Source organism: Trichomycterus rosablanca, chromosome 8, assembly GCF_030014385.1.
Source record: "Trichomycterus rosablanca isolate fTriRos1 chromosome 8, fTriRos1.hap1, whole genome shotgun sequence".
NCBI lineage: Eukaryota > Metazoa > Chordata > Actinopteri > Siluriformes > Trichomycteridae > Trichomycterus > Trichomycterus rosablanca.
The window spans coordinates 7,262,692-7,288,575 of NC_085995.1; the positions used below are offsets into that span (position 1 = coordinate 7,262,692).

Consider the following 25,884-nt stretch of genomic DNA (forward strand, 5'->3'; position numbering starts at 1 on the left):
ACACCACAGCTTTGGCAAGAGGTGGCACACCTGGAGTTTAGTGTGCGCTCATCTTTCAAAGGCCGCATGCCAGTGAATAACAGTAAGCAGGTATCACGTAGCACCCAACTTGGGTGTTGACATTTTTATCTACTGGTCCTACATTCTTGCATGATCCTGCATGTGGTTTCCCTCTGGAATTTAATGCAACACTGACCTAACTCCCTATTCATCTCAAGCTGGATCTGATCTCTTTAAATCATATTACCAAAGGAAAGAGACCAGAAGTTAATTTATGGTCAGTGCTTTATATAAAACCAAGGTTGAACCAATAAAGTAAGAATTTAAAGACTTTACAGTGTATAGGACTGATATTCAGTGTTTAGGATGAGGATGAGGGATTTTCTTGTTAGCACTGCAGACTAGAACATTCTTTGTTTGGATAAACACGTAGTTTACTGTACTGAAAAACCTCTGATAGAGACAATCAACCCTCAACTATGACTGTTGAACTCATCAGTTTCATGCTGAAACATAATTTTATTCATTTGAGGGCCAAAGTTATTTAACATGCATATTATGTTTGTAAAAACCTATTGCACCCTTGGTTATTTAATCACCTAAGAAACCACATTTATAATCACCAATAATCTTAGCTAATCACCAATAATCTTAGCTAACAGAAGACTTACTTTAAATTAATCTTAATCTCATCATTAAGGTCCAGCAGTCCCCTTAAATCTTCACATTTGATTATTCAGTTTATTATTAAAGGACGACCCTGGAGATCTCTGGAATCTCTCTGTTTCCCAGTTTTCCATTAGATGTTAGATATAATTGATCCTTTCTTAAACACCAAGTTCTGCCACTTCTAAGCAAACCCATAACAGCACTCATGCATTGTTGTTTGGCAAGAGAAATAATATTCTTACTATTAAATACTGTATTAGCTTTATAAATTTTTTTAGTTGCTTTATTGAACTAAAAATAGTTTGGGGAACTCTAAGATTGTGTTGCTTTTGGTTTTTCTTAGGTAATTTTTAATTATTTCCCTTTTTAGCATAATTTCATTTTAATTGTGGAATCATGAAGACTGATGATTTTTTTTTGATGATTGTTTTTGATTTTCTTTATAGTAAATTTTCTGAAATGTTTGAAGATCATGACATAGCGTTTTTGTAAAATAATAAGATAATAAGTACTGTGATTACTGTGATTTTGCAGGTAATCTTAGCACACACTCTCAAAACATTCTGGCAGTCACCAGACTTGTCAACCAACTTGGTCTTTGATGAATATACATGGGAGTTTACTTTTAATGTCCCTTTATTCCTTATTTACTAGCAATTTGTTAAATTATCTTACTGATTATAAGAAAACTATGATTCATTATCATTTGAAAGCATTTTAGAAAGGTTTTTTGTCAGTTTCTGCTATCTACTATCTTCTACCAAAAAGCAAACAGTAAAACTAAAATATAGTCACAAGCTTTGGTCTTTAATTTGAACAGCAAATGCTGTTGATTTTTTTAGCAGGAGGAAACCCAGGCTGTTCTCTGCTGACTCTGTTTACCATGTTGCCATAGACATAAGCGAACAACTATAGGGTAGAGTGGGGCTAAAAATAGAAAGGGTTACACAAGCACCCAGCAATACAAGCCAATAGTAATACATGAATAACTTTAACTACATTCAATTTCTTTAAATTTAAATTTCTTTATTTCAGTCACAATGTTCAGTATTGCTTATTCCACACACATTTTAACTACACATCAATGTGTTTCTTATGTTTACTATTATAGTCAATGTTACATTTTCAGTTTTAAACCTTTTGTCTGCCTTCACCAAGACATGGGGGGCTGTTTCTAACTTTGTAACTTTACATTTGATAACATCAGTTAATTGTTATTTTACTATTATACTTACTATACTTTATACTGTTTCAAAAACACAAACTACATGGATATAAGCAGGTTTTAATCTGTATATATTATATAAGTAGCAAACAGTAAGTATTCAACATGCAGTGGAAAGTACATAATTTATTTCTGATAGATCTGTAGTACTAAACAATGTATAGACTTTCTAAACAGATACTATATATATAGTTACCTGCGGCTTCTTTCCCAAAGACTGCAAAACTGTAATAACAATAAACTGCAGGATCAATAAGTGGATACATCCCAATATAAAATATTCTATCAGCTTTTATTTATTAAATGTATATGTTTACAGAGAAAAGATCAAAAGAAATACAAAAATAAACATTTGATGTTTAAGTTTCCTAAGAGATTTTCTGGTGGGAGTCTTGTGTATATGGTACACAAAAGGAAAAACACCACATACACACTGCAGGCCTATGTATGAGGCATATAATAATTTATAAAGTTAATTTGCCAAAAACCAACAAAATATACTTACTGACTTCCCTTTAATACGCACTACCCACGGTCATGGGATTTTTCATTGTTAGAGCTCCTATGGAACGTGATCTGTTCAATAAGAAGATAATGTCCAACTGGCAGAATAATTAGAACCTATAGAAGCTTGTAAAAAAAAGTTAGACAGACTTGTGGAAAGGGTTTTGGATGCCCCCGGTCAAATTATGTACTTATTTACTGAAATAGTTTTTTTTATCAGTATGAATGTAGGCCTGTAGTTTATGTATTTGACATCTCAACACTGTAAAATGGTTCTAGGTTCTATTCACAGCACTGATTCCAGACCAGCTAATAAATAACCAATCATTACATATTTACCATGCAAACAAAATGCATTTTAGAAACAATCACACAGTCGAATAGCTACTTAATACCCTTTCAAATAAAGCTCTGGCATTGTGTTTTACTATGAAAATAGCTGTTTTCCTTAAATAACTTTTTTTCTATAGACACACAGAATTTACACTATTTCTTTTAATCTAGTTAAATTACATTTGTTTAATTTGTTACTTTCTTCTTTCATGTTTATGGCAATGTGATGTACTGTATGTGCCAATGTAAAAAGATAACCTGCATTAGAAAAAAGGATAAAATCATATAAAATAAACACTTAGCTGTTCTAGACAACCCAAACTCATTGTCTGGACAGATTTAGTCAATATATACAATATACACTAAATTGCATAAAGGCTATTTGGTACATTTTGCTCTATAATCACAAGTTTTCCCAATACTGACCTACTACTAATACATGAAAGACTAAAAGTCTAGTTTAAACAAATATACACAGCTCTCATACCAGTACTCTAACCACAAACCACGGTAGTTTACTGCTAGCTGAAGTTCTTGATGACAGGCTATTGCTTGGATTCATTCCAGCTTCATCTTAATAGTTTATTGGCAGTGGTTACTGCTCATGCATTGAGGTTGATCATAAATTAGATAGAAGAAATGGGACTTTTTGGTTGGCATTATTGGTAAAAAGCTAATCAACCAAAACATGTAACAGTACAGAAAAGTTTTGAAAAAAGAGAAACATTCTAGTGTCGCAAATCTTAGTAACACTTATTGTAACTTCAGTGTAGTTTAACTTATTATGCAAAGCACTAAAACCAGACGTGTGATGGGAACTCGTGTTAAAGTTGACACAAACTAGATTAATAACTGGCAACCCAGTGTGATGGGGTTTGGGATGTGGACCTGAAAGAAAAGCAGCACATTGTGTAAAATTTCATTTATCTGGAATTATTTACAACACCAAAGAAAGCAGCAACCAGATGAAGCCTTAAGTGAAAGTAAGTGCTATATAAAACTATATTTATATATTAACCACCTAGTTAAACCTTTAAAAACAATATTTATTTTAAACAATAATTAAAACAATACCTATTAAAATAATAATCATAAGCAGACATGTATTTTTAAATTAAGGTTTTATAATATAGTTTTTTTTAATTAAATTAACCTGATATGGGGTGTACTTATGTACTGATGCCTTGTACCAAGTGTTACAGGGTGGCATCAGTCTGTAACTACTAATCTGTCACTAATGTAAGACTATAAGATCAAATCCTGGCCTGCGAGAAAATCTTAACCTCAACTGTGTGTTCCTTTGGATGAAATTATGCCAAAGAATATTTGACACTTGACCACAATAAATTCAAACCATTTTTCCAAAAAATAAACAACAGAAAAATAAACATGATCATTAAAGAACGTGGGCAATGCTTATTCAACCCAAAACACGTGTAAATAAGCAAAATACATTGTTAAATTAAATAACATTTCAGTAAAACAAAACAGATATAAACTACCTGTTCACTCAAATTACATTTCTAATATATATGGGACCAGATTACAAATAAGCAGTTTAATGATTATTTATAAGGAAATGACAGTGTGCAGTATCATATGGCATTTAACATTAATATTAGGCAGTATACACTATTATGAATTTATAACAGTACACCAAGTAATGTTTCCTCCAACAGTCATTCTACAAAATTCATATTAAGGACTTTTGCACTGTATAAAAAATGAGCTTTTCTGATTTAGAAGAATCACAAGATATAATAAATATTCTTCACTTATAGGAATGTCTGGACAGACAAAAAAAGTAGAACCATAGGAAATCAAGGATGTTCATTCCAAATTAGATGCTATTGGTATGTGCATGTTTCAAATAGGAATAGTTTTAAACCATCCTACTCAGCATGACACTTCAATATTTAATCTAGATCTAGATTAGATCAGAATGCAGAACTTGGTTAGCAGTGGCATGTCCTTGTCCCAAAGCATCAGAACATTCCTACTTCAATGTACCCAAAAAAAACAAGCAAATATATATAAGCCTTTCAATAAATAAAAGATAAATAGGGCACTTAGTTAATTCTTCACTTTAAATGGATCAGCTGTACTCAAAAGCAAGCAGAGATTCTTTAATGAAAAACAATGTTAAAAAATATAGGCAATTAAAGAAGCCATTTTTTAAAATCCTTCAGAATTGCTTCAGAATAAGAGATCAAAGTCCTTCAACTAACGCTGTGTAGTAATTCACTTCAACGCCAGCGAGGCTGGTCTTCATGTCCCACACAAAATTGTGCTGATGGTTTCACATAGAAGAGTCTGTTTTATTTGACAGATAGTGACGCCCACTGTCTCATCTCTGTGGCTTCAGGGTCAGCAAAAGTATAAAAACGAAAAGAGAGCAGCTCAGCTTATATTCGCTTTACATAGTTTCCAGGAAAGGTGCCAAAAAACTTGCTCCGTCTGGACGTTCCTGAAAATTATAACATTACAGTTAGTTTGAAATTACTTTGAATGGTGGGTTAGGGTTAACTTTAGATAATTTATGCCATTCTATTTTATGTAAGTATTAAAACAGTGTGTTGCACAGTAACATGGGTTTAATCTCTGTCTCCTGTCTGTGAGGGTTTTCTTTTGGCACCCCCTAAAACATACAAAAAATGGAGTGGCTACTAAGTGTGCAAGGGCCAGTGATAGCTCTGTGGTTAAGGTACTGGACTAGTAAACAGAAGGTTGCCGGTTCAAGCCCCGCCACCACCAAGTTGCCACTGTTGGGTCCTTGAGCAAGGCCCTTAACCCTCAATTGCTCATCGTGTTCTCTGCTCATTGTGTAAGTCGCTTTGGATAAAAGCGTCTGCTAAATGCTGAAAATTTAAATGTAAATGTAAGGTCAAGGTTTAAGTGCATGTTGTCTATTACCTACTTGCGCCCTGTGTTTTCAGTTGCAACCTGGCTTACTACGACCCTAACCAGGATGATGTGATTCATAAAAATGAGTAGAAAACAATATAGTAGAAATATCAGAAATAAACAGGCCTATTTTTCACTCATTTCCTCCTCTGGCTCTGCATAGACCATTTTATTTGGTGAACAGTGCCATCATGTGGTGTGGTCATAGACTTACCTACATACCACCCATCATCACATTTCTCCATCACGTCTACAACGTCTCCTTCTTTCAGTTCCAGCTCATCCTCATTGCGCGGTGTGTAGTTATAGATAGCCTGAAACCTGTAGGATCATATACCTATAATGTTATATTCATTTATATTATGGTTGCTTAATACTTTACAATAAAATGTTGTAATGTGTACTTAAATTCTTTAGGATTTTGCATAGCACTGTATTGGTTTTGTTTTCACTCAAATTTTTAACCCAGTAGGGACAACATATAGGGTGCATAAAATACATGACACATTAAAATGTAGCTTTACTTTAAACTGACTAGAAGCTGCTCAACATATTACTACCAACATTTATTTGTAAAACTTTCATATACAGTTTTGAATTCATGGTGCCTTTGATAATGAACCAGCCCCAAAACATGATTTTTTCACCATTATGCCAGTCACAGTTGATTTGGTGTTTGGGTGTGTTTCTGACATTACAGTAACAGGAATGCCTGACTTTAACCCTGGAGTGCACATATATTTTTAAAAATAAAGACACAAATAGTAAACTTATTGTGTGCTATATGTTAGTGCACACTTTACGTCAACCTGCGACCTATTTGCTGACGAAGCCTGTTTAATACTCAACATTCACTAGACGTGCGGTATTCCAGTCTATTTTACTCAGAAATAACGCATAATTCTTGCTTAGTTTAAATTTTTATAGGAAAATGAAGTTGTCATCTCACTACAATTACAATTTTATATAAAATACAGGATTTATTTAAAGAAAAACAAATCAAACCGACTGTTGAAACGCCCACCGCTGCTTCCAAGTTAGGAAGCGTAGTAAAACTACCTGAATAAGTGTAGGCATACTCAATACGTTCGCTGTGCATTTATGAAGATAAATAAATCCTGTACAAGTCTTATTTATATCTGTTGATTTATTTATGTCAATCCAATGTTCAAATACATAGATAATTTGATTTATTGTCAAACCAAATAATAAATATACAGGTTAATGTCCTTTACATACGACAAACCATATTTTTGAAGGTTTTAAAGTTTTTCAAAGTTTTCGACTTTTTTTAACACTTCACTTTGCCACATTGAACAGTTTGTTTATTGAGTAATGAATTCTTAACAGTGCCACTGAAATGCAGCTACAATGATTCAGGGATTTTTATGTTTAAGTTCATGTTCCTGGTCCAACTCTGTTGTTGAACAGGGTTTTTGGATGATAATGGTTTAAAAACAGTTCCATTGAATATAGAATACATTTGGATCAACACTTACACAGAACAAATTATTTTATGTTTTACTTATTATGAGTGGAATTTAAAAATATTGTCAGTTCTTGAAAAGGGAATTTAAAAAGCCACTGTCCAGGACCATTAAGAAGAGTACAAAGTACAACATTTAAGTTCAACACACAACAAGTACAAATTATGTTTCATTTGGTATTGATAGGAGATATGTTATACTCACGGTTCACCACCACCTTGCAGATGATCCTGTGTATATGTTCTCTGAGACTGAAAAATATAAACAGACAGGTTTAATTAGAACATTTGTTTAGTATTTTACACAACAGCATGTCCAGCTGATACTCAGTGTATGCAAACTCATCGAGTAATGCCAGAGTACAGCCATGGGTGAAATCATTTTCTGGTCAGGGTTAAATGGGTCCGTCGGCGCACAAAAACTGGGTGCAAGGCGAGAACTTACCTTTGACAGCACAGCACAAGCAGTTAAACACACCGGGTTTTAATTCAAACAAACAAGATGCTACATATGTAAAGGCATCCTAAACATACATAATAAATTCTAGTATAATATCCACTTGTTTTTCAGTGAATCCTCTATATATACTGTAAATTTTTGAAAGCAAAATTGTGCTTGATATCTCAGAAAGGAAGACTGTACTCCCCTTGTCTGGGCGGACTTGGGGAAAATGAGGCACTTGTCTAGCTCTGGGGAGAACACCTTGTTAAAGCTGTGTACACAGGAAAAATCATTGGACGTCCCTGTAAGCAATAAGATAGATCATTCACTCCAAATGGGTGCTTGTTGTTCAACACAGCAGAAAAGCTCAGTATGCACACAGAAGCTATAAAGGTATTTATAATGCTCAGACACTTTCAGGTCAAACCCTGGCAGAATGATGCAGCTCGAAGCTTCTGCCTCAAAGTACCATTCTGATGCTCATGCAAACAATACTGACTCTCACAACATGCAGAATAATAACCTCTTACATATGTCATGAACAAAGTAACATGTTTGAGGCATTATTGTTAGATAACAAATATATAATTACACAGATGTACAGAGGAGTGAAAACAAGAATTCAACCATATTTGTTTTTTATACTACCGGTGTGTATATTCACTTTACGTTTACATGCATGATGAGTTTTGACTTTGTACTTATTTAAGTAAGTAAAAAGGAGTCCTTTTCTTTTTAAGGAAAAAAAATTTGTTAAAAATAAATCAAAAGGGGAAGAAAGTATTCACACACCACAAATTAATAACATTGATGCAGGCTGTTGTTGGCAGTTACAGCTGCAAGGCATTTATAGTAAGAAATAGTTAACTTTTGGCTGATGTGGCCTAATACTGGGAAATATTTAATTCATCATGATTAAATGTCTTTACATTTTCATGATTAACATGATCTCTCTTTTAATTGAAACTGGATATAATTCAGGAGATTGACTAGGCCAAGCATCTTCTCATTTACTTTTAGATAAATCTATTAAGTTATACTGACTGTTGTTTGAGCTTGTTGTTTTGTTAAGTAGCCCAGGTTAACTTGTGGAATGAATACGTTCTCTTTTAATATGTTCAGGTTCATCACTTTCACTTCAATGATGTATAACAGTTTTCTTCAAACTTGTTTTCAAGCAACCCACATTTTGTCCAAGATTTTTACTGCGACCCAGGCAACACAAACAATGCATCAAAACAAAACTCAAAATGAAATATACTTAATTAATAAAAATGGTGGCAATCTGGTCACACGGTGGTTTACAAGATGTAACATAAAGCCTCCACAAGGGGGCATTTGTGTACAAGTTTATTTTGTGTTTGTGTCTGTTAAGATTTGTTGATTTAATTATTATTATTTTTCTCTACGATCCATTTTTTTGGCTCGCGACCCTTGGGTTTGAAAAACACTGATGTATAGTACCCCAGAGAAGCTGCCCCATATCATGATGCTTTCACCACTACTGTTGGTATGGTGTCTATGGGATCATACACATCTCCTTTTATTCTCCGAACATGACAAGCTGAATTATTGCCTAAATTGTATCTTTGTTATATTTAACTATTATTCTGATAAGTCTAAATACTTATGTAGAAATCTGATAGCTGCATTACTGTGTTTCTAATGTGTCCACTTTCATTAAAAAGCCAGTAACATACGTCAAATATATTCTAAACTTCATTTATTTGTAGTAATACATTTCTATTATTAGTGTTTGAGTGACAAAACCTTTTGGCTTTTTTAATTTTTATATGAAGTGCATATGCACAGCAGGTATAATGAATTAAAACAAAGTGATTGATGACTTGTTTTACTCACTATACACCATCTTCTGAACACTACTGTAGGTCTGAACATTGTCTTTAACAATCATCAAACCTCTGTTACTTCAAGGTGCACACATTCTCGTACCCTATGAGATGATGAATAGTTTTGCCCTTTAACAGGTGATCCGCAGGACCTCCTAGACATCACAGGACTACGGGGGGGCTTACCGATAACCACAACATCATGCCTTAAGACAGGCTGCAAAAATTAAAGTCAAATATGTATTCGGTCAGTTATGTAGTCAAAATTACGAACACACCACCCACACAGTCAAGAACTGAGAGAGTTCACTAAACAGGTGGCCAAACCTCAGGGATCTGGAAACACGGGTATTTAGTATTGTTGTTTCTTTAACAGTTGACAGTTAAGAACCATGCTTGTTAGCTAATCTAATAATTATATTTGACTACAGACTAAAAGTAAACAAGAAAAAATGTTTGAGTTAAGTTACTACAGCAAACTAATATATTAATGTTCTTCTAGAAAATTCCAAATATTGACTGACTCAGACCCTAAATTACTGAAATGCATCTAAACACGTTGGTTAATTTATTGCCTCTTTACCTTGACCTTGGGGGAACGAGGATTTTTTGAGGATGGAGGAGGAGAGTGAGACAGCATGGGGAGTGGAGGGGTGGAGCGTGGGGAAGAGGGCAAGAACTTGGGTGAGGATGGGGGCGTGGAGCGCAGAGGCTTCGATGAAAGTGGGGACAAGGGAATCTGCGTAGCTTCACCCTGCTAACAGGAAGAAACATTAACTTTGTAATAATACTAATAATAATCTTGTATTTTGGATCCTTTGCTTATAATATTTAGCAGAAACAATAATGTCATTCTCTATATACAAGCATTTCAACGCTACATAAATTTAGAAAGTACACTAACTGAAGTATTCACTTCAAACATGTTAGTCAAGCTCCACAAACCAAACAATACAAGCAAACCACACGCTACCTCAGATTCTGACATGTCACTACGTTCTGGGCACACTGGGGTAAAAGTATTTGATGACAGAGAGTCTGAATAAGCCCCAGTGGCTTCACTTGGGTCCTCCTCTATGTACAGTTTGGGTAGCTCCTCTGGGTCGGTCAGGTCATGTCTATAAAAACCCTCTGATTTCACAAGTGGACTCTTCGACTGGCTGGCTTTGATGATGGACACAAGTTCTTCACATACATCCTCCTCAGGTTCTCTGGAGGACAGAATGAACTTAGAAGACAGAGGTTTTTCATGGGGCTCATACACAACCAGCTCATTTGGGGTGCATGATCTGAGCGAGTCCAACGTGTCCATAATTTCTGAGAAAGAAGGCTCTTTCTCCAGCTGGCTCATAGGTTTATAGGCCTCTATGACACTGTTACACTTTGGGCTGCAGTCAAAGGTCGGGGAGATGGGGGAGGGTGTGAAAGAAGCTGATGTCAGGTAGGGTAGAGGTGAGGGACTGGGTTCAGGTGACATGTATGATTTTGGCGAGCTGATGGGAACAAAGTGACCATCCTTAAGTGCTGGGGTAAGGGTGCGGGGTGTGAGGGAAGGGGAGGGGCCCAGTACAGCAGGTGAGGCCGCAGGTGAGGGCGACAGTAGCAGGTCCAGCCTTTCAAAGTCATACTGAAAACTGGAGGGTAATGGGGGAGGTGTAGGGGCTGGAGTTCCTGAAGGAGACAGGCCTAGCGTGAGGGCAAGCCATTCGCCAGTTATAGTCTGAAGATTAGCTGCTCTTTGTGAGCCACGGGAAGGTGAAGTGATCTGTTGAGAAGTGGATGAAGGGAAGGTGATGGGGCATGTTGATGATGGCTTAAGAAAGAGAATAAGAAACAAAGAAAGAAAGCAGAGAGAGTGAAAGAGTGTCAGGAGGGAAAAGGTAAAAGTAATGGCAGATGAAACGCAAACTAAATAATTTAAAGTAAATCATTGCTTTAAAGCAAAATAAATAATCCTCAAATATACTAAAAGCATATTGACAGGGTCTAAAATACAATATCAGACAAATGTATGTGCACAGCATGTATTTTGACTTTGTACTTACTAATATGAACAAAAAGATATGTGTTTATAAGTAGGGACCACACAGGAAAATGTGCTTAAGTTTTTAGTTGCTTTAAACTTCAACATCTTGGACAATTTGCCTAACCGATTGCAAACTTTTTTGCCGTGTGATTGCTAGGACTGCATCATAGTGCAAATTAACCACTAAACGTGAGGCACTTGATCACTACACGAATTAAACTGCTAAACACAAACCTTACATTTTGAATTTTACAGCATGATGCATATTACATGGGAAATAATTCTTTGTACCAGCGTTTTTCAAACTTTTATTTAAGTGACCCACATTTTCTCCATGATTTTTACCACGGCCCAGGCAACACAAACAATGCATCAAAACGGAATATACTTAATTAATGAAAATAGTGGAAATCTGGTCCTACTGTGGTTTACAAGATGTAACGTAAAGCATCCACAAGGGGTCATTTTGTGTTTATGTGCCTGTTCAAATTTGTTTATTTCATTTGTTTATTTATTATTATTTTGAAAAGCCCTGCTTTATACATTCATCTAAGCATACTAGCTGTGACCTGGTGGTCAGACACATTTGAATGACACTGTAAACTGATGAGTCAAAAGCACAGACAGGTTTTTGGGCAGCCAAGACTAATTGATGCCAGAGGACATGAAGGCTTTGGCATCTGGTACAGACTAACAGAATCGCCACTGTGACTCATATTACTGACAGTTTTAATACTGCTGATGAGGTGTCTCACAGTGCATCAAACCCTTATGTGTATTAAAGAGCACATACTAAGTGACACACAGGCATTAAAACTGGACATTTAAGCTATGGAAAAAGCTAAAGTGGTTGAAAAAAATCCTTTTTTCATGATGTTGCAGACAATTGAGTATGTGTGCGTTGTTTAATGGCAGAAGTGATAGCACTGAAATACACTGTAGGACAATTCACTTCACAACGAACAACCTCCTGTTAATGTCCTAGTACCAGAAGCCACAGAACGTCTTGTTGAGTCGATATATCTGCAGGTCAAATATTTTCTAAACCTGTCCCAGTCTAAATATTTTACACAAAAGTGGTCCACCGTTAACTTACCCTGCTTTGAACCCGGTCACTGGAGTAACTATGTGAGACTCCTGGAGGCTGGCCAGACGTTTTAGAAGAGGGTTTCTTAATGATGTCCACATAGGCCACTGGAAAGATTCCTTGTCTGTTTGTGCCTGGGACCTTGCCCGCATACCAGTTCTGGTCAACTTGGCGCAGCAGTATAACACGTTCACCCTAAAAGAAAATGAAATGTGCACTAATAAATACTGTGAATTGAAGCCAAATTCTTTGCAAAAGTGTACAAATGTAAACAAATTGTATTTACTGAAGTAGCTACTTATGTTATCGAGTCAAGAACATGTTTGTGAAACCTGAATGCAGCATAATTATTCAGAAAAGGGCCTTGATCCAATAATAAATTGTCTGCTGTTTAAAGGACTCTCAAATGGCCAATTAATGCTCAAAAGCAAACAGTGAGTGGGAAAAATGATGTATAAATCTGATCTTTAGTTAAGAGCTTGGTAGCACTTATTGCTGCTTAAGGTGGCACAATTTTTTTTCCAAATTGCTAATACAGTAATTACACAATCATTGTCTTATAATACTTTATATGATTAAAAATGTTTTGTGTTTGTGTTACTTATTCCTGTCAACACTGAGTAGACAATGCAAACATTCAATTTTATTGAACTGTTTTGCTCCCTCAGAGCATGAAGAGTGTGAACTCATGGAATTATGGGTAAATTAGTAAATTATTTATTAAATAGTTTGAAAAGAAGCCAAAGGTAAACATGATAGATGCTGTAGGATAACCTGAAAAGAAGTGATCATGCCAAAAATACTAAAAAAGTATATAGAGGAATGGACTGTAATTTCTTCAAACCAATGTGTAATTTACAATAGCAGAATTAGCAAATGTTACGTGGGTATTACTGGTAAAATAGTTTCCTATTATTATATGAGTGTTAAAATACGTTTAGCCTGAATTGTGAAGAGTTGAAAGACATGAAAACTCCAACATTGCGTGTTATTAGATCAATTTTACACCTTTGATGATTACAGAGCACCTTTTGCAGAAAAATAGTTAACTTCAATGGTTACAGCAATGTTTTGCAACTGTCAGTAGATAAACATTTTAGGCAGAAAGATGTTGGTTGGTGTAAGTAAATCTATAATAGTCCAGCAGGTATAGGGGCTTACCTTCCTTAATGAAAGCTCCACGTTGGTGTCGGCATTGAAGTTGTAGCGAGCCACAGCTTCACCAATCTCTGTAGTCTGCGCTGGAGGAGGCGGCCTTACTGGCTGCTGCCTTTCTGAGGGAGAAATTTTCTAAGAAAACAAAAAAGCCCAGTAAGATAATCAGTAAGAGATCCAGAAAGGGTTAGAAGATCAGAATGCACAATTCTAAATATAAAGGAAAAAGGTAAGGGACAGTGTGGTGTTTGTGATTAAGTGATTAAATTAAATTATTGAGTATAACAAACCTCCACATATTTGATGGGGAAGATACCCACTCCTCCATGGTGCTCTCCCTCAAACCAGTTATTATCTACCTGTCGTGTGATATACACAATCTCCCCTTTTTTAAACGGCAGCTCTCTGTAAAAGAAATTTAAAAAACAAACGTTGTATAAGAGATCATGACTAGAAATTATTCCTATAAGTGATTTAAATGTAAATGCTTAAACATAAAGTAAAATCAAATAAATTAACTGCAAACTTTTCTTACTTTGCCGTCATGGCCTTGAAGTCGTATACTGCTCGGGCTGGCAGTTTCTGTAAAAAAAAAGGCAAGCACACAAACATGCACCATGAATTTACTGGTGACTTGACAATACAGTAAATAAAATACCAGAAGGGGTGGATTACCTCCACAAAAAAAAGAAAAACTTTTCATTGAAAGTAAAGGTTCTGTTGCCAGACAACAGTAATAATTCAAGTGTTTTATTTACAGCCTGGTTTCATTTCTGAATGTATCTGGAAGTGTGGAGAAACCTGCTATGCAGAGTCTGCTTCATTTACACATTTACATTTGCGGCATTTAGCAGACATTTGTATCCAAAGCAACTTACAACTGTGACTGAATACAATCCAAGAGTGTTAAGGGCCTTGCTCAGGGGTCCAACAGTGGCAACTTGGCGGTGGTGGGGCTTGAACCAGCAACCTTCTGATTACTAGTCCAGCACCTTAACCGCTGAGCTACCACTGCCCATACATGCAAATCCATGTAAAAACAACAGTGTAACTCTAAGATTACACAGCTGGAGCCTTAGGTTAACAAGGGTCAAAAATGCCACTTTTAAATAAAGTAAAAATAGCACAACTGGCACATGTGCAAGCGTATACATGACTGTCAACGACATTAACCACTTAGCTTAACTTAACTAGCAGAAATTTTTCAGTACAATTTTGAATGCTACCCAAATGTCCAGAAACACTTTACAGTTCACAAGTGATGACAGCTGTAGCCTGACAATTGTTTGCTAGGTAGTTACATAGAACAGCTGTATTACCAGCAGTAACACTTATTATTATTTGTTTTCGAGATCATTGCTGCTACTATTTAGCTAAATAACTATATGCTATATGTTAATAACATTAACTGATGCATTCATTGTCTGGTTTACACACACACACACACACACACACTTTCTCTCTCTCTCTCTAGTAGCTACAATTGGCCTGACTGCATGTTTTTGGACTTGTGGAAGGGAAAACAAGGGCAATTCACACAGAAAGGAAACTGAAATAAAACCCAAGCCCTTCTTGTTGTGAAGTGACTGCGCTAGACACTGTTCCACCAATAACATAACACCAGAAACTAAAAAATTCTGGACAATATTTTATCGTACTTGCTATTGTAAAGATGAAACAGAACACAATAAAACAGAATGGCTAATACAGCAGATTAAACCAGGAGTGTCACAAAGCTGACCTTCCACCAATATGCCTTCTTTACAATCTAGAATCCTTTAAATGCAAACATGATAAACTCCTAACAAAATGGTAAAATCCCTTACAAATATTATGATGGTGTGGTTGCAGGGGGAAACATGATCTGCTTCTGTAGTTACCTTGTAACCACTAAAGCCAAAACTCGACCCCATGCCCCTTCAATAATTTGCATGTTAATTTATTCCATCATTATTTTAATGTAAGTTTTAAACTATTAATGTTTTTGGGGTTAGTATGGCTTTACCTCCAAAATACTAATACACTAACAAATAGTACAACACTAACCTCTTTGACTTCTGGTGTAGTCCTCCTGCTTTGTGGAGTCTGTCGGCCTACATCAGAATAAGAAAAACTTCTGGAGGTTTCTGGATCTAAAACAAGGTTGAAGCAACAATAGAGGAAAAAGTGGCGTTTAAGTAAATAAATAAGAACTTTAAATAAGTTCATAACTTTCATTACCATTGATTACAATGTTTATAAATAGATGAGGTTATGACGTGCTACTGGGTGATATGAAAAAATGAAAGATGATTTAAAAATAAAACCAAACACATAAACACAAACCAAAACATTTATGTAAGAGCAGATACATCTGAGCTTCCCGCATGTCTGCATCACTATGATCTGTGGCTTATACTGGTCATCTCATGTTGCTTTTATACTGGACCTTTGGAAATAGAACTCTCCAATGGAACAAATGTATTAATATCAGAGTCTCCTGTGGGAAGGTTTTATTAAAGCTAAATGCTAAGCCTGTGGAGTAGTCATATAGATGTCATGTGAAGGTAAATAGGGTTTCAATTATCAGCCAGTGGCAATAAGGTTTATTTAAATAGCATAACATGAAAAGCTATACCATGTGCTGACGTAAACAAAATAAGATATGTGTCATAGGACATGCCACAGGTCCCCTGTTCAGTAATTGGTTGATTTACATGTAGATTACAGTAAGAAAATAAAAAAGTGACATAAATTTATGCTATGGCACACGAGCTATGAAACAAGCCTTTTCTCATGTAATAAGCAATTGCTGTGAAATTCAAAATTAATGGTTTTTAGCAATTCAACATTTTTCATTAGCGTAGTGTTCAAGTGCCCCATGTTTACTGCTTAATTTAGTTAAGTTAGCAATCAGTTAGTCACAATGTCCAAGATGTCAAAGTGTGATGCAGCTAAAAACACGACTCAGGTACGTGAGTTTGGAAAACTCCCAACCAATTCTGCAGACGCAGAAGGGTGAGTGTCAAACCACGGACAAGTATTTTCCTATCTGAGACGGAGCCTCACACCGTCGCTGAATGATCTATGTTTATATTAACCATTATGGTAGGCTATGCTGTGTATTGTAGCTTCCATTTATTTTACCATTTAATTGTTTTCCTGTGAATTTAGTAGGGCCCTAATTACATGGAATAAAAAATGTACACATCTGATCATGGGATTAGTGTACTCGTGAGCTTCAAGTGGCTATAATAGCATTCACTCTTTTCTAAAAGCATTCCACAACATTTTGAAGTAAGTTAAACAAGCATTTTTAAGGTTAAGCACTGATGTCAGACAGGAGGGTCTTGCTTGCAATTGGCTTTCCAATTCAACCCATAGTTGTTCAATGTGGTTGAGATCAAGGCTTATTTCAGACTGTCAAGCCATATTTAAGCCCTTGGCTACCCAAAAGAGACCCAGTGGGCTGCAAATGAAAAATCTCATCACACTGATTTGTTTTACAATTAACCTATTATATCACTAAGTTAACTTTCAGGGACTGCCCACATTACACGGAAACCATAACACTGGAAAAACAATTGCATTTAATTTACAAAATATAGCAGCATGAATTTATGGGGTATAAGAAGTAAATAAGAATAATACAACACATACACAAAACAAATCAATTATTTAAATATAGGGAATGGAAGGCAGTTGCAAACTTAAAAGGGAATAAATGAGCATGTGGGGAAATTGGGGACTGATGAATTAAATCCACCTTCAAAGTAATGATGAGCTTCGTGGATTTTCAGGTTGTTGACGCTTTCACTATGGTTGCAGGAAGCACTGCAGGGCAGACTGGAATACTCCGGCTGGTAACAGTCCTGGCTGCACATGCCATCAGGCTCAGGGTGATACAAGCTAAAGCTGTGTGCAGATCTGGACTGGTCCAAAGCCTGAAGAGAAGAGTTCCTAGCAGGAATTTCAGGAAGAAGTTCTGTTAGGAGTCTGTGGAGGATGCTGTTTTCTGGCAGGCTACCCCTGCATTTCTCAGCACAAATGTGCTCGTAGATGTCCTTCAGAGCTGAGTCCAGAGCTCTGTACACGCAGCACTTGGATTTCGGTACACGGCCGTCCCTCAGAGAAGACTTCTTGTTCCTGTGGAAAGGAACTGGGCTGACCAAGAAAGCTAGTTTGTTGAGGCCATTCTCAGACTCCACCATCTGCAGAGTCTGTCTTTGTTTTTTCTTGGCTCTCTCGTGTTTTATCATGGTGGTGAAGCGGGTGTAGGAGGCAGGACAACTGCCTTTACAGGAACTTACCAGTTGCCTGTGGTAATTATGGTGGCCAGACTCACAGAAGTTGTCAAAGGAGTTAAGTGAGCAGTGGTCAAAGTCACTCTCGCTGCAGAAGGATGAGTCCTCAATTTGTATGAAGTCACTAAGATCAGATACAACACCATCATGTTCACTGTCAGAGAAGTCCTGCTGACCATTGGAGGAACATTGTATGTGGTCAGTCGTTGTTTCTACATGCATTGCCACATTGATCTTGGGGTATTGTGGCGGGCCTTCTAGAAGATTCCTCGCTGCTGGTTCTTCGTCTAGCAGAGATTCACTGGTGTAGCTGTGATTAGGGCTGTTAATCCTTGTTCCTGGGCCCCTGGACAGGCACCCACTTCCCAAGTTTGGCATTGATTTGGATTTCTGGATCAAACTCTCAAATTGAGAGATCCTGTTGTGCACCATATCATGGGGTATCACGCTGTTGGATCCATCAGCATCCAAGCAAGGATTCCTCATCTGCTCATTCTCATAATTCCGTATCCTGGCTTTGACAGAGCAGACCACGGCATTGGTCAGCTCCTGACGGTTAATGTGATGCATTGTCTTGTAGAGTTTGAGGAAACCTGGTGCATCATGAGCTGAGCGGTGTCTTCTGCGCTCTCTTGATTCTTCTGAGGCCTGACTGGCATTGTGAGGTATTTGTTTTCCATTTTGCAACAGGGAGCCATTGTTCTCAAACCATTCTCCCATGCTTTTAACCTGGCTCTCAGAAAGGAGATCATCACAGCTTAAAGACTTGGACTTAGGAGTGATCGCTGTGTCTTGTTCTGTTTGCCAACCATTTGTTAGATTCTCCGAGGCAGAAAAAATGGCCGTGTCTTCATCTGGGTCATCATTTTGATACGTGGCTGCTAAAATATGTGAGGTATCATAGTTTGGACTTTGGATGAATGCGTCCTCGTTTCGATTGTTGTTTTTATATGAGGGTACAGTGTAAGAGTTTAGATTTTGAATCATTCTGTCCTCATTTGGGTTAACTTTTTCATATGTCAGTAAGTCATATGAGGTATTATGGTTTGGACTTTGACCGTTTAAATGTGCAGAGTGCATCATGCCATTATCCCCACCTTAGATATCCATCATGAGCAGCATGACAAGGAAAAGACATGAAAAGATATTAACATGTAATTAAATCTCTGCGGATAAACATAAATATGTGCTAGTAAAACTAGAGCAAATTGGATTTTTACTATAGCAGTTTACCAAAATATGTAATCTGCTTTTCATTCAAGTCATAAAAATAGATGCATTCTGTCTAAACAAATAATGGGGCCAGTGATAGCTCAGTGGTTAAGGTACTGGACTAGTAAACAGAAGGTTGCCGGTTCAAGCCCCGCCACCACTAAGTTGCCACTGTTGGGTCCCTGAGCAAGGCCCTTAACCCTCAATTGCTCATCGTGTTCAGCTCATTTTGTAAGTCGCTTTGGATAAAAGCGTCTGCTAAATGCTGAAAATGTAAAATGTAATGGACTGCTATATTTATAATTTAATTTTCATTGAACTCTGCAGTTGCAAAAGTTTATGATTGTATGTTTTGAATCATCACCACCTTGTATCATGTCACTTCTATTAAACTTTTTTCAAGCTACCTTAAAATAGTTGTGTAAAACAATATATCTTTTTAGTTTTAGTTTAGTTGTTTTATTCCTAACTACTGCAACCTGTCTCAGCCCAGAATTCACCTAAACCACAATACTCTCTCCACCATGCTTCACAGCTAAAGATAAAGTTTTGGTGTTGGTTAATCTTAAATATATACAAAACATAGTTTCAAAGGCATTGTGGTCTTAAACAAAGTTAAAATGTGCAGCAGTATTTTTGAAAGGGTTTTTAAATACTTACTTACCAACAGATTCACAAGATTTCCTCAGAAATCCCTTTTAAAGTTTATCAGATTTACTCTTTCTGTCTTTGATTTAGATATAATGTAAATTCCCTTTTTAAAACTACTTTCATAAATTCAACATTTTTCTTACACCTACATAATGACAGCATTCTAAAGACATGAAAGACATTTTTTAAATATCAGAAATAACTCAAAGAACAGACATCAGTAACTTAAAATAAAACTATAGAGAGAGTTTAATAGTAATGTCTACCTTTTGATCTGGCTGGGGAGGACACTGTGGAGGGTGTGGAGGGCTTTCTCTGGGTGCTACTGGTTCTGGGCCTCTCAGGTACATAAGCAGAGAGGGAATCAGCTGGTCTACCAATGCTCTGAATAGAGCTCAGTGAGCTCTGAGGTCGAGACTGGGTGGATGTGGGCTCTGACTTCCGTCTTGTCCTGTTGTCACTGGCAGAGCTGAAATAACAAAGAAAAAGAGTACAATTAATATAAAAATACGTTTATGTTCATCATGTTCCATGTACTTTTCTAATAGGTGCAGCCAAACTAGCCCTATTCATATAAACAGAGAAGTTACCAGCTACAGTCAATCAAACTCACTAATACTTAATCAAAAAGCCATACTACAAGATTAAATTACAATAACAAACCTTTAACACAATCTATCCATCAGACAACATTTCTCCATAACACCCCACTTATTTATCACCCCACTGCCAATATACGTGCAATACAAGGTGCAATAGCATATATGTACACAATATTTAATCTATTACACATTATATTATACATGTATATTGTTATCATATATAATATATAACAAACAGAAGTACATTACTTGATTTAAAAGGGAAACTTTTTAATGAAATTAACTAAAATGATGTGTGCAATTTTGTCATGTAACTGGCAGCTCTTAAGTCTCTTTTTAAGGTCTTTATTTAAGTTCTTTACCATCCTTTTATTGCACTGCTGTAACAAGGTAATTTCCCTGAGATTAATAAAGTCTTATCTCTCATATCTCAACTGAATTAATGATCAAAGTTCCTGTATGTATAATTTTGACCCAGCAGATTTTCAGAAAACTCACAAGAACTTATATCTTATATTTGATAAAGTGAAAAAATGAAGAAAAAAAAAAAAAAAAATGAAAATAACCTTATGTTTTGTCCTCCACAATGTTGTAGAGGTTTTTTCTAGCTTGGGATCCTGACCAAGGTTACAAAAAGCTTTTGCAAGGTCAAAGGTGGAGGGTCAGGGTTCAATGATTAATGTCACAGCTGACAGGGTACACGACAAGGCTTTTTCAGCTGTCCCAAAATGTTCACCTCTCTGCTGGAGAGTAACTTTATGATTCATTATTATGATTACTTTAGGTTTTTAGCCAGTGGTAGCTCAGTGGTTAAGATCTGCCAATATTTCTGCCAAGTTTTTACTGCTAGGGCCCTGAGCAAGGCCTTCAACCTCAATTACTGGATAAAAGTGTCTGCTACCATATACTTTAATGTAAGTGTTAATGTAAATCTTCTAAATGATCTCAATCCAAGTAAACATAATATTTTTTTACATAAAATAACAATGGCTAATGTATAGTCATAAGAAAACATCTTACCTTAAGGGTCGATCAAAGCTTCTGTCTACAGCTGGCTGGTAAAATGACGTCTGAAACAGAAAAGAATACAATTGTGTAATCCTGGAGGTTCCATTCACTCCAAAAAAACTCTGACCAACACCAGCAAATTGTTTTTAACGCTATGTTGTGACTCGAAAATTGGAACATAAAAAAACCTGTGTGGCTCTCTCGACAAATAAAGCTAATGTTTAAAAAAGCTCAGCTTCTCTCAAAGCAGTCAAACAACAGTTACTTACAATCATTTCTAGATCAAATTAAGCTGGATACTCCTTGTGTGTATGGCTGGAGTAGAAAACCATTTTCTCCTCTACTAAACCTTCCTGGAGACTCATCTGAGGTTCTTCTTACAAGCTGCCAGATCTCTCATCTAACTTTTTTTAACCGTGCTCTAAAAGTGGACTCTGCTTGCTGTGACACAAGTTTGACACTCAATGTAAATTATAGATGCCAAATGACAGCGACCTCATGAGCGAGCTCTTAACAGGGCTGTGAAGGCCCTTCTGTAATCCGAAGCATTTCTCTGTACAGTTTTATTGCAGCCCACCAAACATAACTAAGATTGGGACCACACACTCTCTTTTCCAACAATAGAGATCCTGCATCGTAACTATTACTAACTATTTAGTGTATGTGATATACTGCTGATATCTAATAGTCTGACTCTAATAGTTTTTGTGAAAAAAAGTAGTTACTCATTACCCAAGATTCATCAGTTCACAAGGTTATATTGAACACAGTCATGGACAGTTTTGTATCTCCAATTCACCTCACTTGCATGTCTTCGAACTGTGGGAGGAAACCGGAGCTCCCGCAGGAAACCCACGCAGACACAGGGAGAACATGCAAACTCCACACAAAAAAGGACCTGGACCGCTCCACCTGGGAATTAAACCCAGGACCTTCTTGCTGTGAGGCGACAGTGCTACCCACCAAGCCACCCCCACAATAAAATACCTTGAACAATATGATGTTTACAATATATACTGACAGACATAACTGTTGTTAATGTAATTCCATTACACTCACAACAATTACATAACAGCTGATCTTAGTGTAATAACATTACCATTTGTACTCTAACACCTATTAGCTGACTTGGATTAATGAGATGGTTTGATGGTGAATGGTAGAAATGATGTGTAAATACAACACTTTGTGTAATTGTATCATATATATTTCTTCACACATTAATCTTTCACTCACTATTTACCTCATGTTGAATTTGTAGGCCGCTATCTGGGCTGTAATCTAGTCGTTTTTTAGGAGGCTTGACCCAGATGATGAAGAAACAAGGAAGAGTTGGGATGACAGAGACAGAGATGATAGGAAAAGGAAGCAGTTACCTAATTGTAAAAGAAGAATCACACGGCATGCCACTACATACCAGCACACTATTAGCACCACCTTATACAACACCAAGCACTAGTGACTACAGTTATTTCTCACACCGTTCACCAAAGCAGTAGATTATCATGCTCTTTAAATGAAATATATTATTAGCTTTATGAGCCTAATGAAATTAATATTAATGCACACAACACACAAGGCTAACATGTTGGAAAGGCTGAGCAGAACTGAACCGAGCCTCCACTAAACACTTCTGCTCATTCCAAACATTCATTCCCAGACCACAACAGTAAAGCAGCTACTGTTGACGCCCACAGCCTTCACACTGCATGTGCCAAGCTAGCAGCACCAAGCCCAACACTCACAACTACACCCACTTACCGGCCGTTCAAACTCCAGCTCTGCAAAGAACTTATACCAGGGCTCATTCTCTAAATCTAGCTCATCTGGGGTTAGGTTACTCCTCTGGATTCAGGATGGGCAAGAATGGGGAGAGGAGAGGTGGATGACAAGGAAAGCAGGAGTGAAAAGGAGAAATGGCTGAAGAAATGTATGTGTCAAAAACTGGAATGACTTTAAACAGAAAATAATCTGTAAAATATTCATTCATGAGTTTCAGTTTTTAAAAACATTCTCCCTATACAAAATACACACAAACCATTGTTCTTTGGTTATTTAATTTATAATCCAAGTTGGATAATGTATTTGAACCTCTAAGCTAATGGTTCCACTAATGGAGCAACATGGGTCATGACTTGGTTCGATCACTGCTTCCAGTCACTGTGATGAGTTTGGCACATTCCTTTCCTGTCTGTGTAGGTTTGCTTTTTGTACTCTGATATTCTCTCACCTCTCGCCCAAAAACACATAAGGTAGACTGATACTCAAAATCGCCCCTAGATGTGAGTGAGTAAGTAAATGTGTAATTGTGCTGCCTATCAATAGATTAGCATGCTGTACATTAGGTGTATCTCCACATTGTGCCCAGTATAAAGGTCTAGCCAAATCAACAACAACAATATCAGCTATTTTAAAACGCAGATAATTTATGGGTTTTTTATGACCACTAAGTAAAAATTCCTCCTTAAATCCGAGTTTCGGCCACACATCTTGTTAGTTTAAGCGGAATGTTTTGTCTATTAATCAGAGCAGACGTTTTAATAAATAAACAGTAATTCTGGTAATTCTAATGCTTTTGCCAACGTTTTCTCTGCAGCTTAAGTTACAATCGTGTCAATTTAGTCTAAATTATCATCCAAATAAGATTTTAAGCAACATTAGGATGCAGTACTGCTGCTCATCCAATAGAGAGCAGCATCAAGCCTTTATATTCCCCTATATAGCAAGATAACTCAGTTACTACAACTTAGAAATGAATCGAGTAATATTCATGCTTTAAAAAGGAAACATTACGATACTGTTGTTAATGAACCAGTTTAAATCCTTCCAGCGGATTATTATATATCTATAGACTATAAAGGATCGTATATAGTATAGACTATAAAGGATCCCCTACATAATTTCCTCTGTAATACTACACAACGTAAACTGGGCATTCGAGAATTTATCCTACGCATAAAAAATTGCTTCGCAATTTTAGGTCTAACAGTAGGCTGTTTTTTATTCATTCAACCTAAAGAACCCAATGGTTAGGCTGTGCCCCTCACCCATGGACAGCCAATCATGTCCATGCAGACACATGACCGGCCGATAGCGCAGCTACGATTCAAACCCTGAATACCCAGACCTCAGCTGTACTGGGCTAGCATACTTTACCGCTGCACCACCCAAATGCCCGTCTAAATGTAAATGTAAAAATAACAAAGCGGATATATAAAAGTAAGCTACAGACCACAGGGTAGGGGTCACATTGTCAGAGAAAGTTACAAGGTAACTGAAAACAACTGAAACTGAGTTACAGTTATAGTTATTTTAATGTGTTAGAGTACTGCAAAAACAAATCAGAGTGGACTTACTGCTTTCTCGTGATCTAGAATTGATGATTTCCCCGGCTCATAGTCAAAGATACTCCTGGGCTCGGCTCTGTATTTGCGTGTGTCTACTTTTTTGTCTGGAGGACTCCACTTATTTCTAAGAGCATGAGGGAATAAAAAATATCAGATATAAAATTGAATTCACAGATCAGTTGATAGAACTAGTGTAATTACATACTGTATATAGCATACGTATTTGGACACATGCAAAACTAAGGATGCAACAATAATAAGCCAGCATGCGTAACCTTACATCCAAGCATTCAAAATCTATAGAATCTAAAGTCAGCCCCTTCAGAGACTCACATGTCCAGCACTTTTAACAGTAAACATGTAGGTCAGATGGACATTCGTTCACAATTATGTATATTCAGCATAAAAAACAAAAGTCCTGAACTAAAATACCTTATCTATTTTAATACTTCTCCTAGATTTTGTGTTTTGTATCAGTGGGTAGATCAGTATGACACTTACACTTAAAAATTGCTGGCATTGTATGATTGGGTGGAAGAGAAAACATTCCTGTCTCCCAAGTCAAAAAGCAGATCCAATTAGCTCTCAGCTCCTGGTCCTGGATAGCTTAAGCTATAGTTTGCACTTAAACTCATAACCTTGATTTTGTTTGACATGCAGGACCAGCCATTGAAATTGTCTTGGTTTCTTTTACAACGTTCAGCATGGAAACAAAAGATGTAAATTTTTGAGAAAAAAAGGTTCCCTTTTAGAATATGAATCAGAATAGTCACAAAAAGGCTGCAAATTCTGGTGGGAATGATTAAGTGCAAGTGAGAAAGAGACAGGATCTTACATATCTGGTGTACTACTGCCACTTTGGCAGCTGTTGCGGTCATGACTCATTGGCTGAGCTGATGATGAAGATGGCAGGAACGAGCTGGGTGATCTGAATCCACAAGTGCCATTATCAGAGATGCTCTTGGTGATGGGTCTGTATGTGCTGCTCTTAGATGCAGGATGTGCCTGAGATGTATTAGATGTACTAAGCTTCTCTGATAAAAAAGATAAGGAGAAATATTATTAAATACAATTTAATTATGTGTTTAATTCACTTGCTT

The 25,884-nt window shown here is 36.6% G+C and overlaps 1 protein-coding gene across 1 annotated transcript in view; it reads right to left on the reverse strand.

The window, feature by feature from the left end:
• Positions 1-2,167: 2,167 nt before the first annotated feature.
• Positions 2,168-25,884, reverse strand: part of sorbs2b (sorbin and SH3 domain containing 2b) — a 46,268-nt gene continuing 22,551 nt past the window's right edge. The window contains exons 10-29 of the mRNA XM_063000426.1: positions 25,620-25,818; positions 24,794-24,908; positions 23,199-23,282; positions 22,681-22,737; positions 21,450-21,499; positions 20,094-20,296; positions 18,998-19,061; positions 18,876-18,925; positions 17,427-18,812; positions 15,728-15,813; positions 14,217-14,263; positions 13,972-14,086; positions 13,688-13,816; positions 12,536-12,721; positions 10,387-11,226; positions 9,997-10,167; positions 9,517-9,630; positions 7,327-7,373; positions 5,850-5,956; positions 2,168-5,198 (exon numbers count right to left, since the gene is read on the reverse strand). Of these exons, the coding sequence (XP_062856496.1) occupies positions 5,137-5,198; positions 5,850-5,956; positions 7,327-7,373; positions 9,517-9,630; positions 9,997-10,167; positions 10,387-11,226; positions 12,536-12,721; positions 13,688-13,816; positions 13,972-14,086; positions 14,217-14,263; positions 15,728-15,813; positions 17,427-18,812; positions 18,876-18,925; positions 18,998-19,061; positions 20,094-20,296; positions 21,450-21,499; positions 22,681-22,737; positions 23,199-23,282; positions 24,794-24,908; positions 25,620-25,818 (4,112 nt within the window). The 3' untranslated portion in view covers positions 2,168-5,136. The remainder of the gene's footprint in view (positions 5,199-5,849; positions 5,957-7,326; positions 7,374-9,516; positions 9,631-9,996; positions 10,168-10,386; positions 11,227-12,535; positions 12,722-13,687; positions 13,817-13,971; positions 14,087-14,216; positions 14,264-15,727; positions 15,814-17,426; positions 18,813-18,875; positions 18,926-18,997; positions 19,062-20,093; positions 20,297-21,449; positions 21,500-22,680; positions 22,738-23,198; positions 23,283-24,793; positions 24,909-25,619; positions 25,819-25,884) is intronic.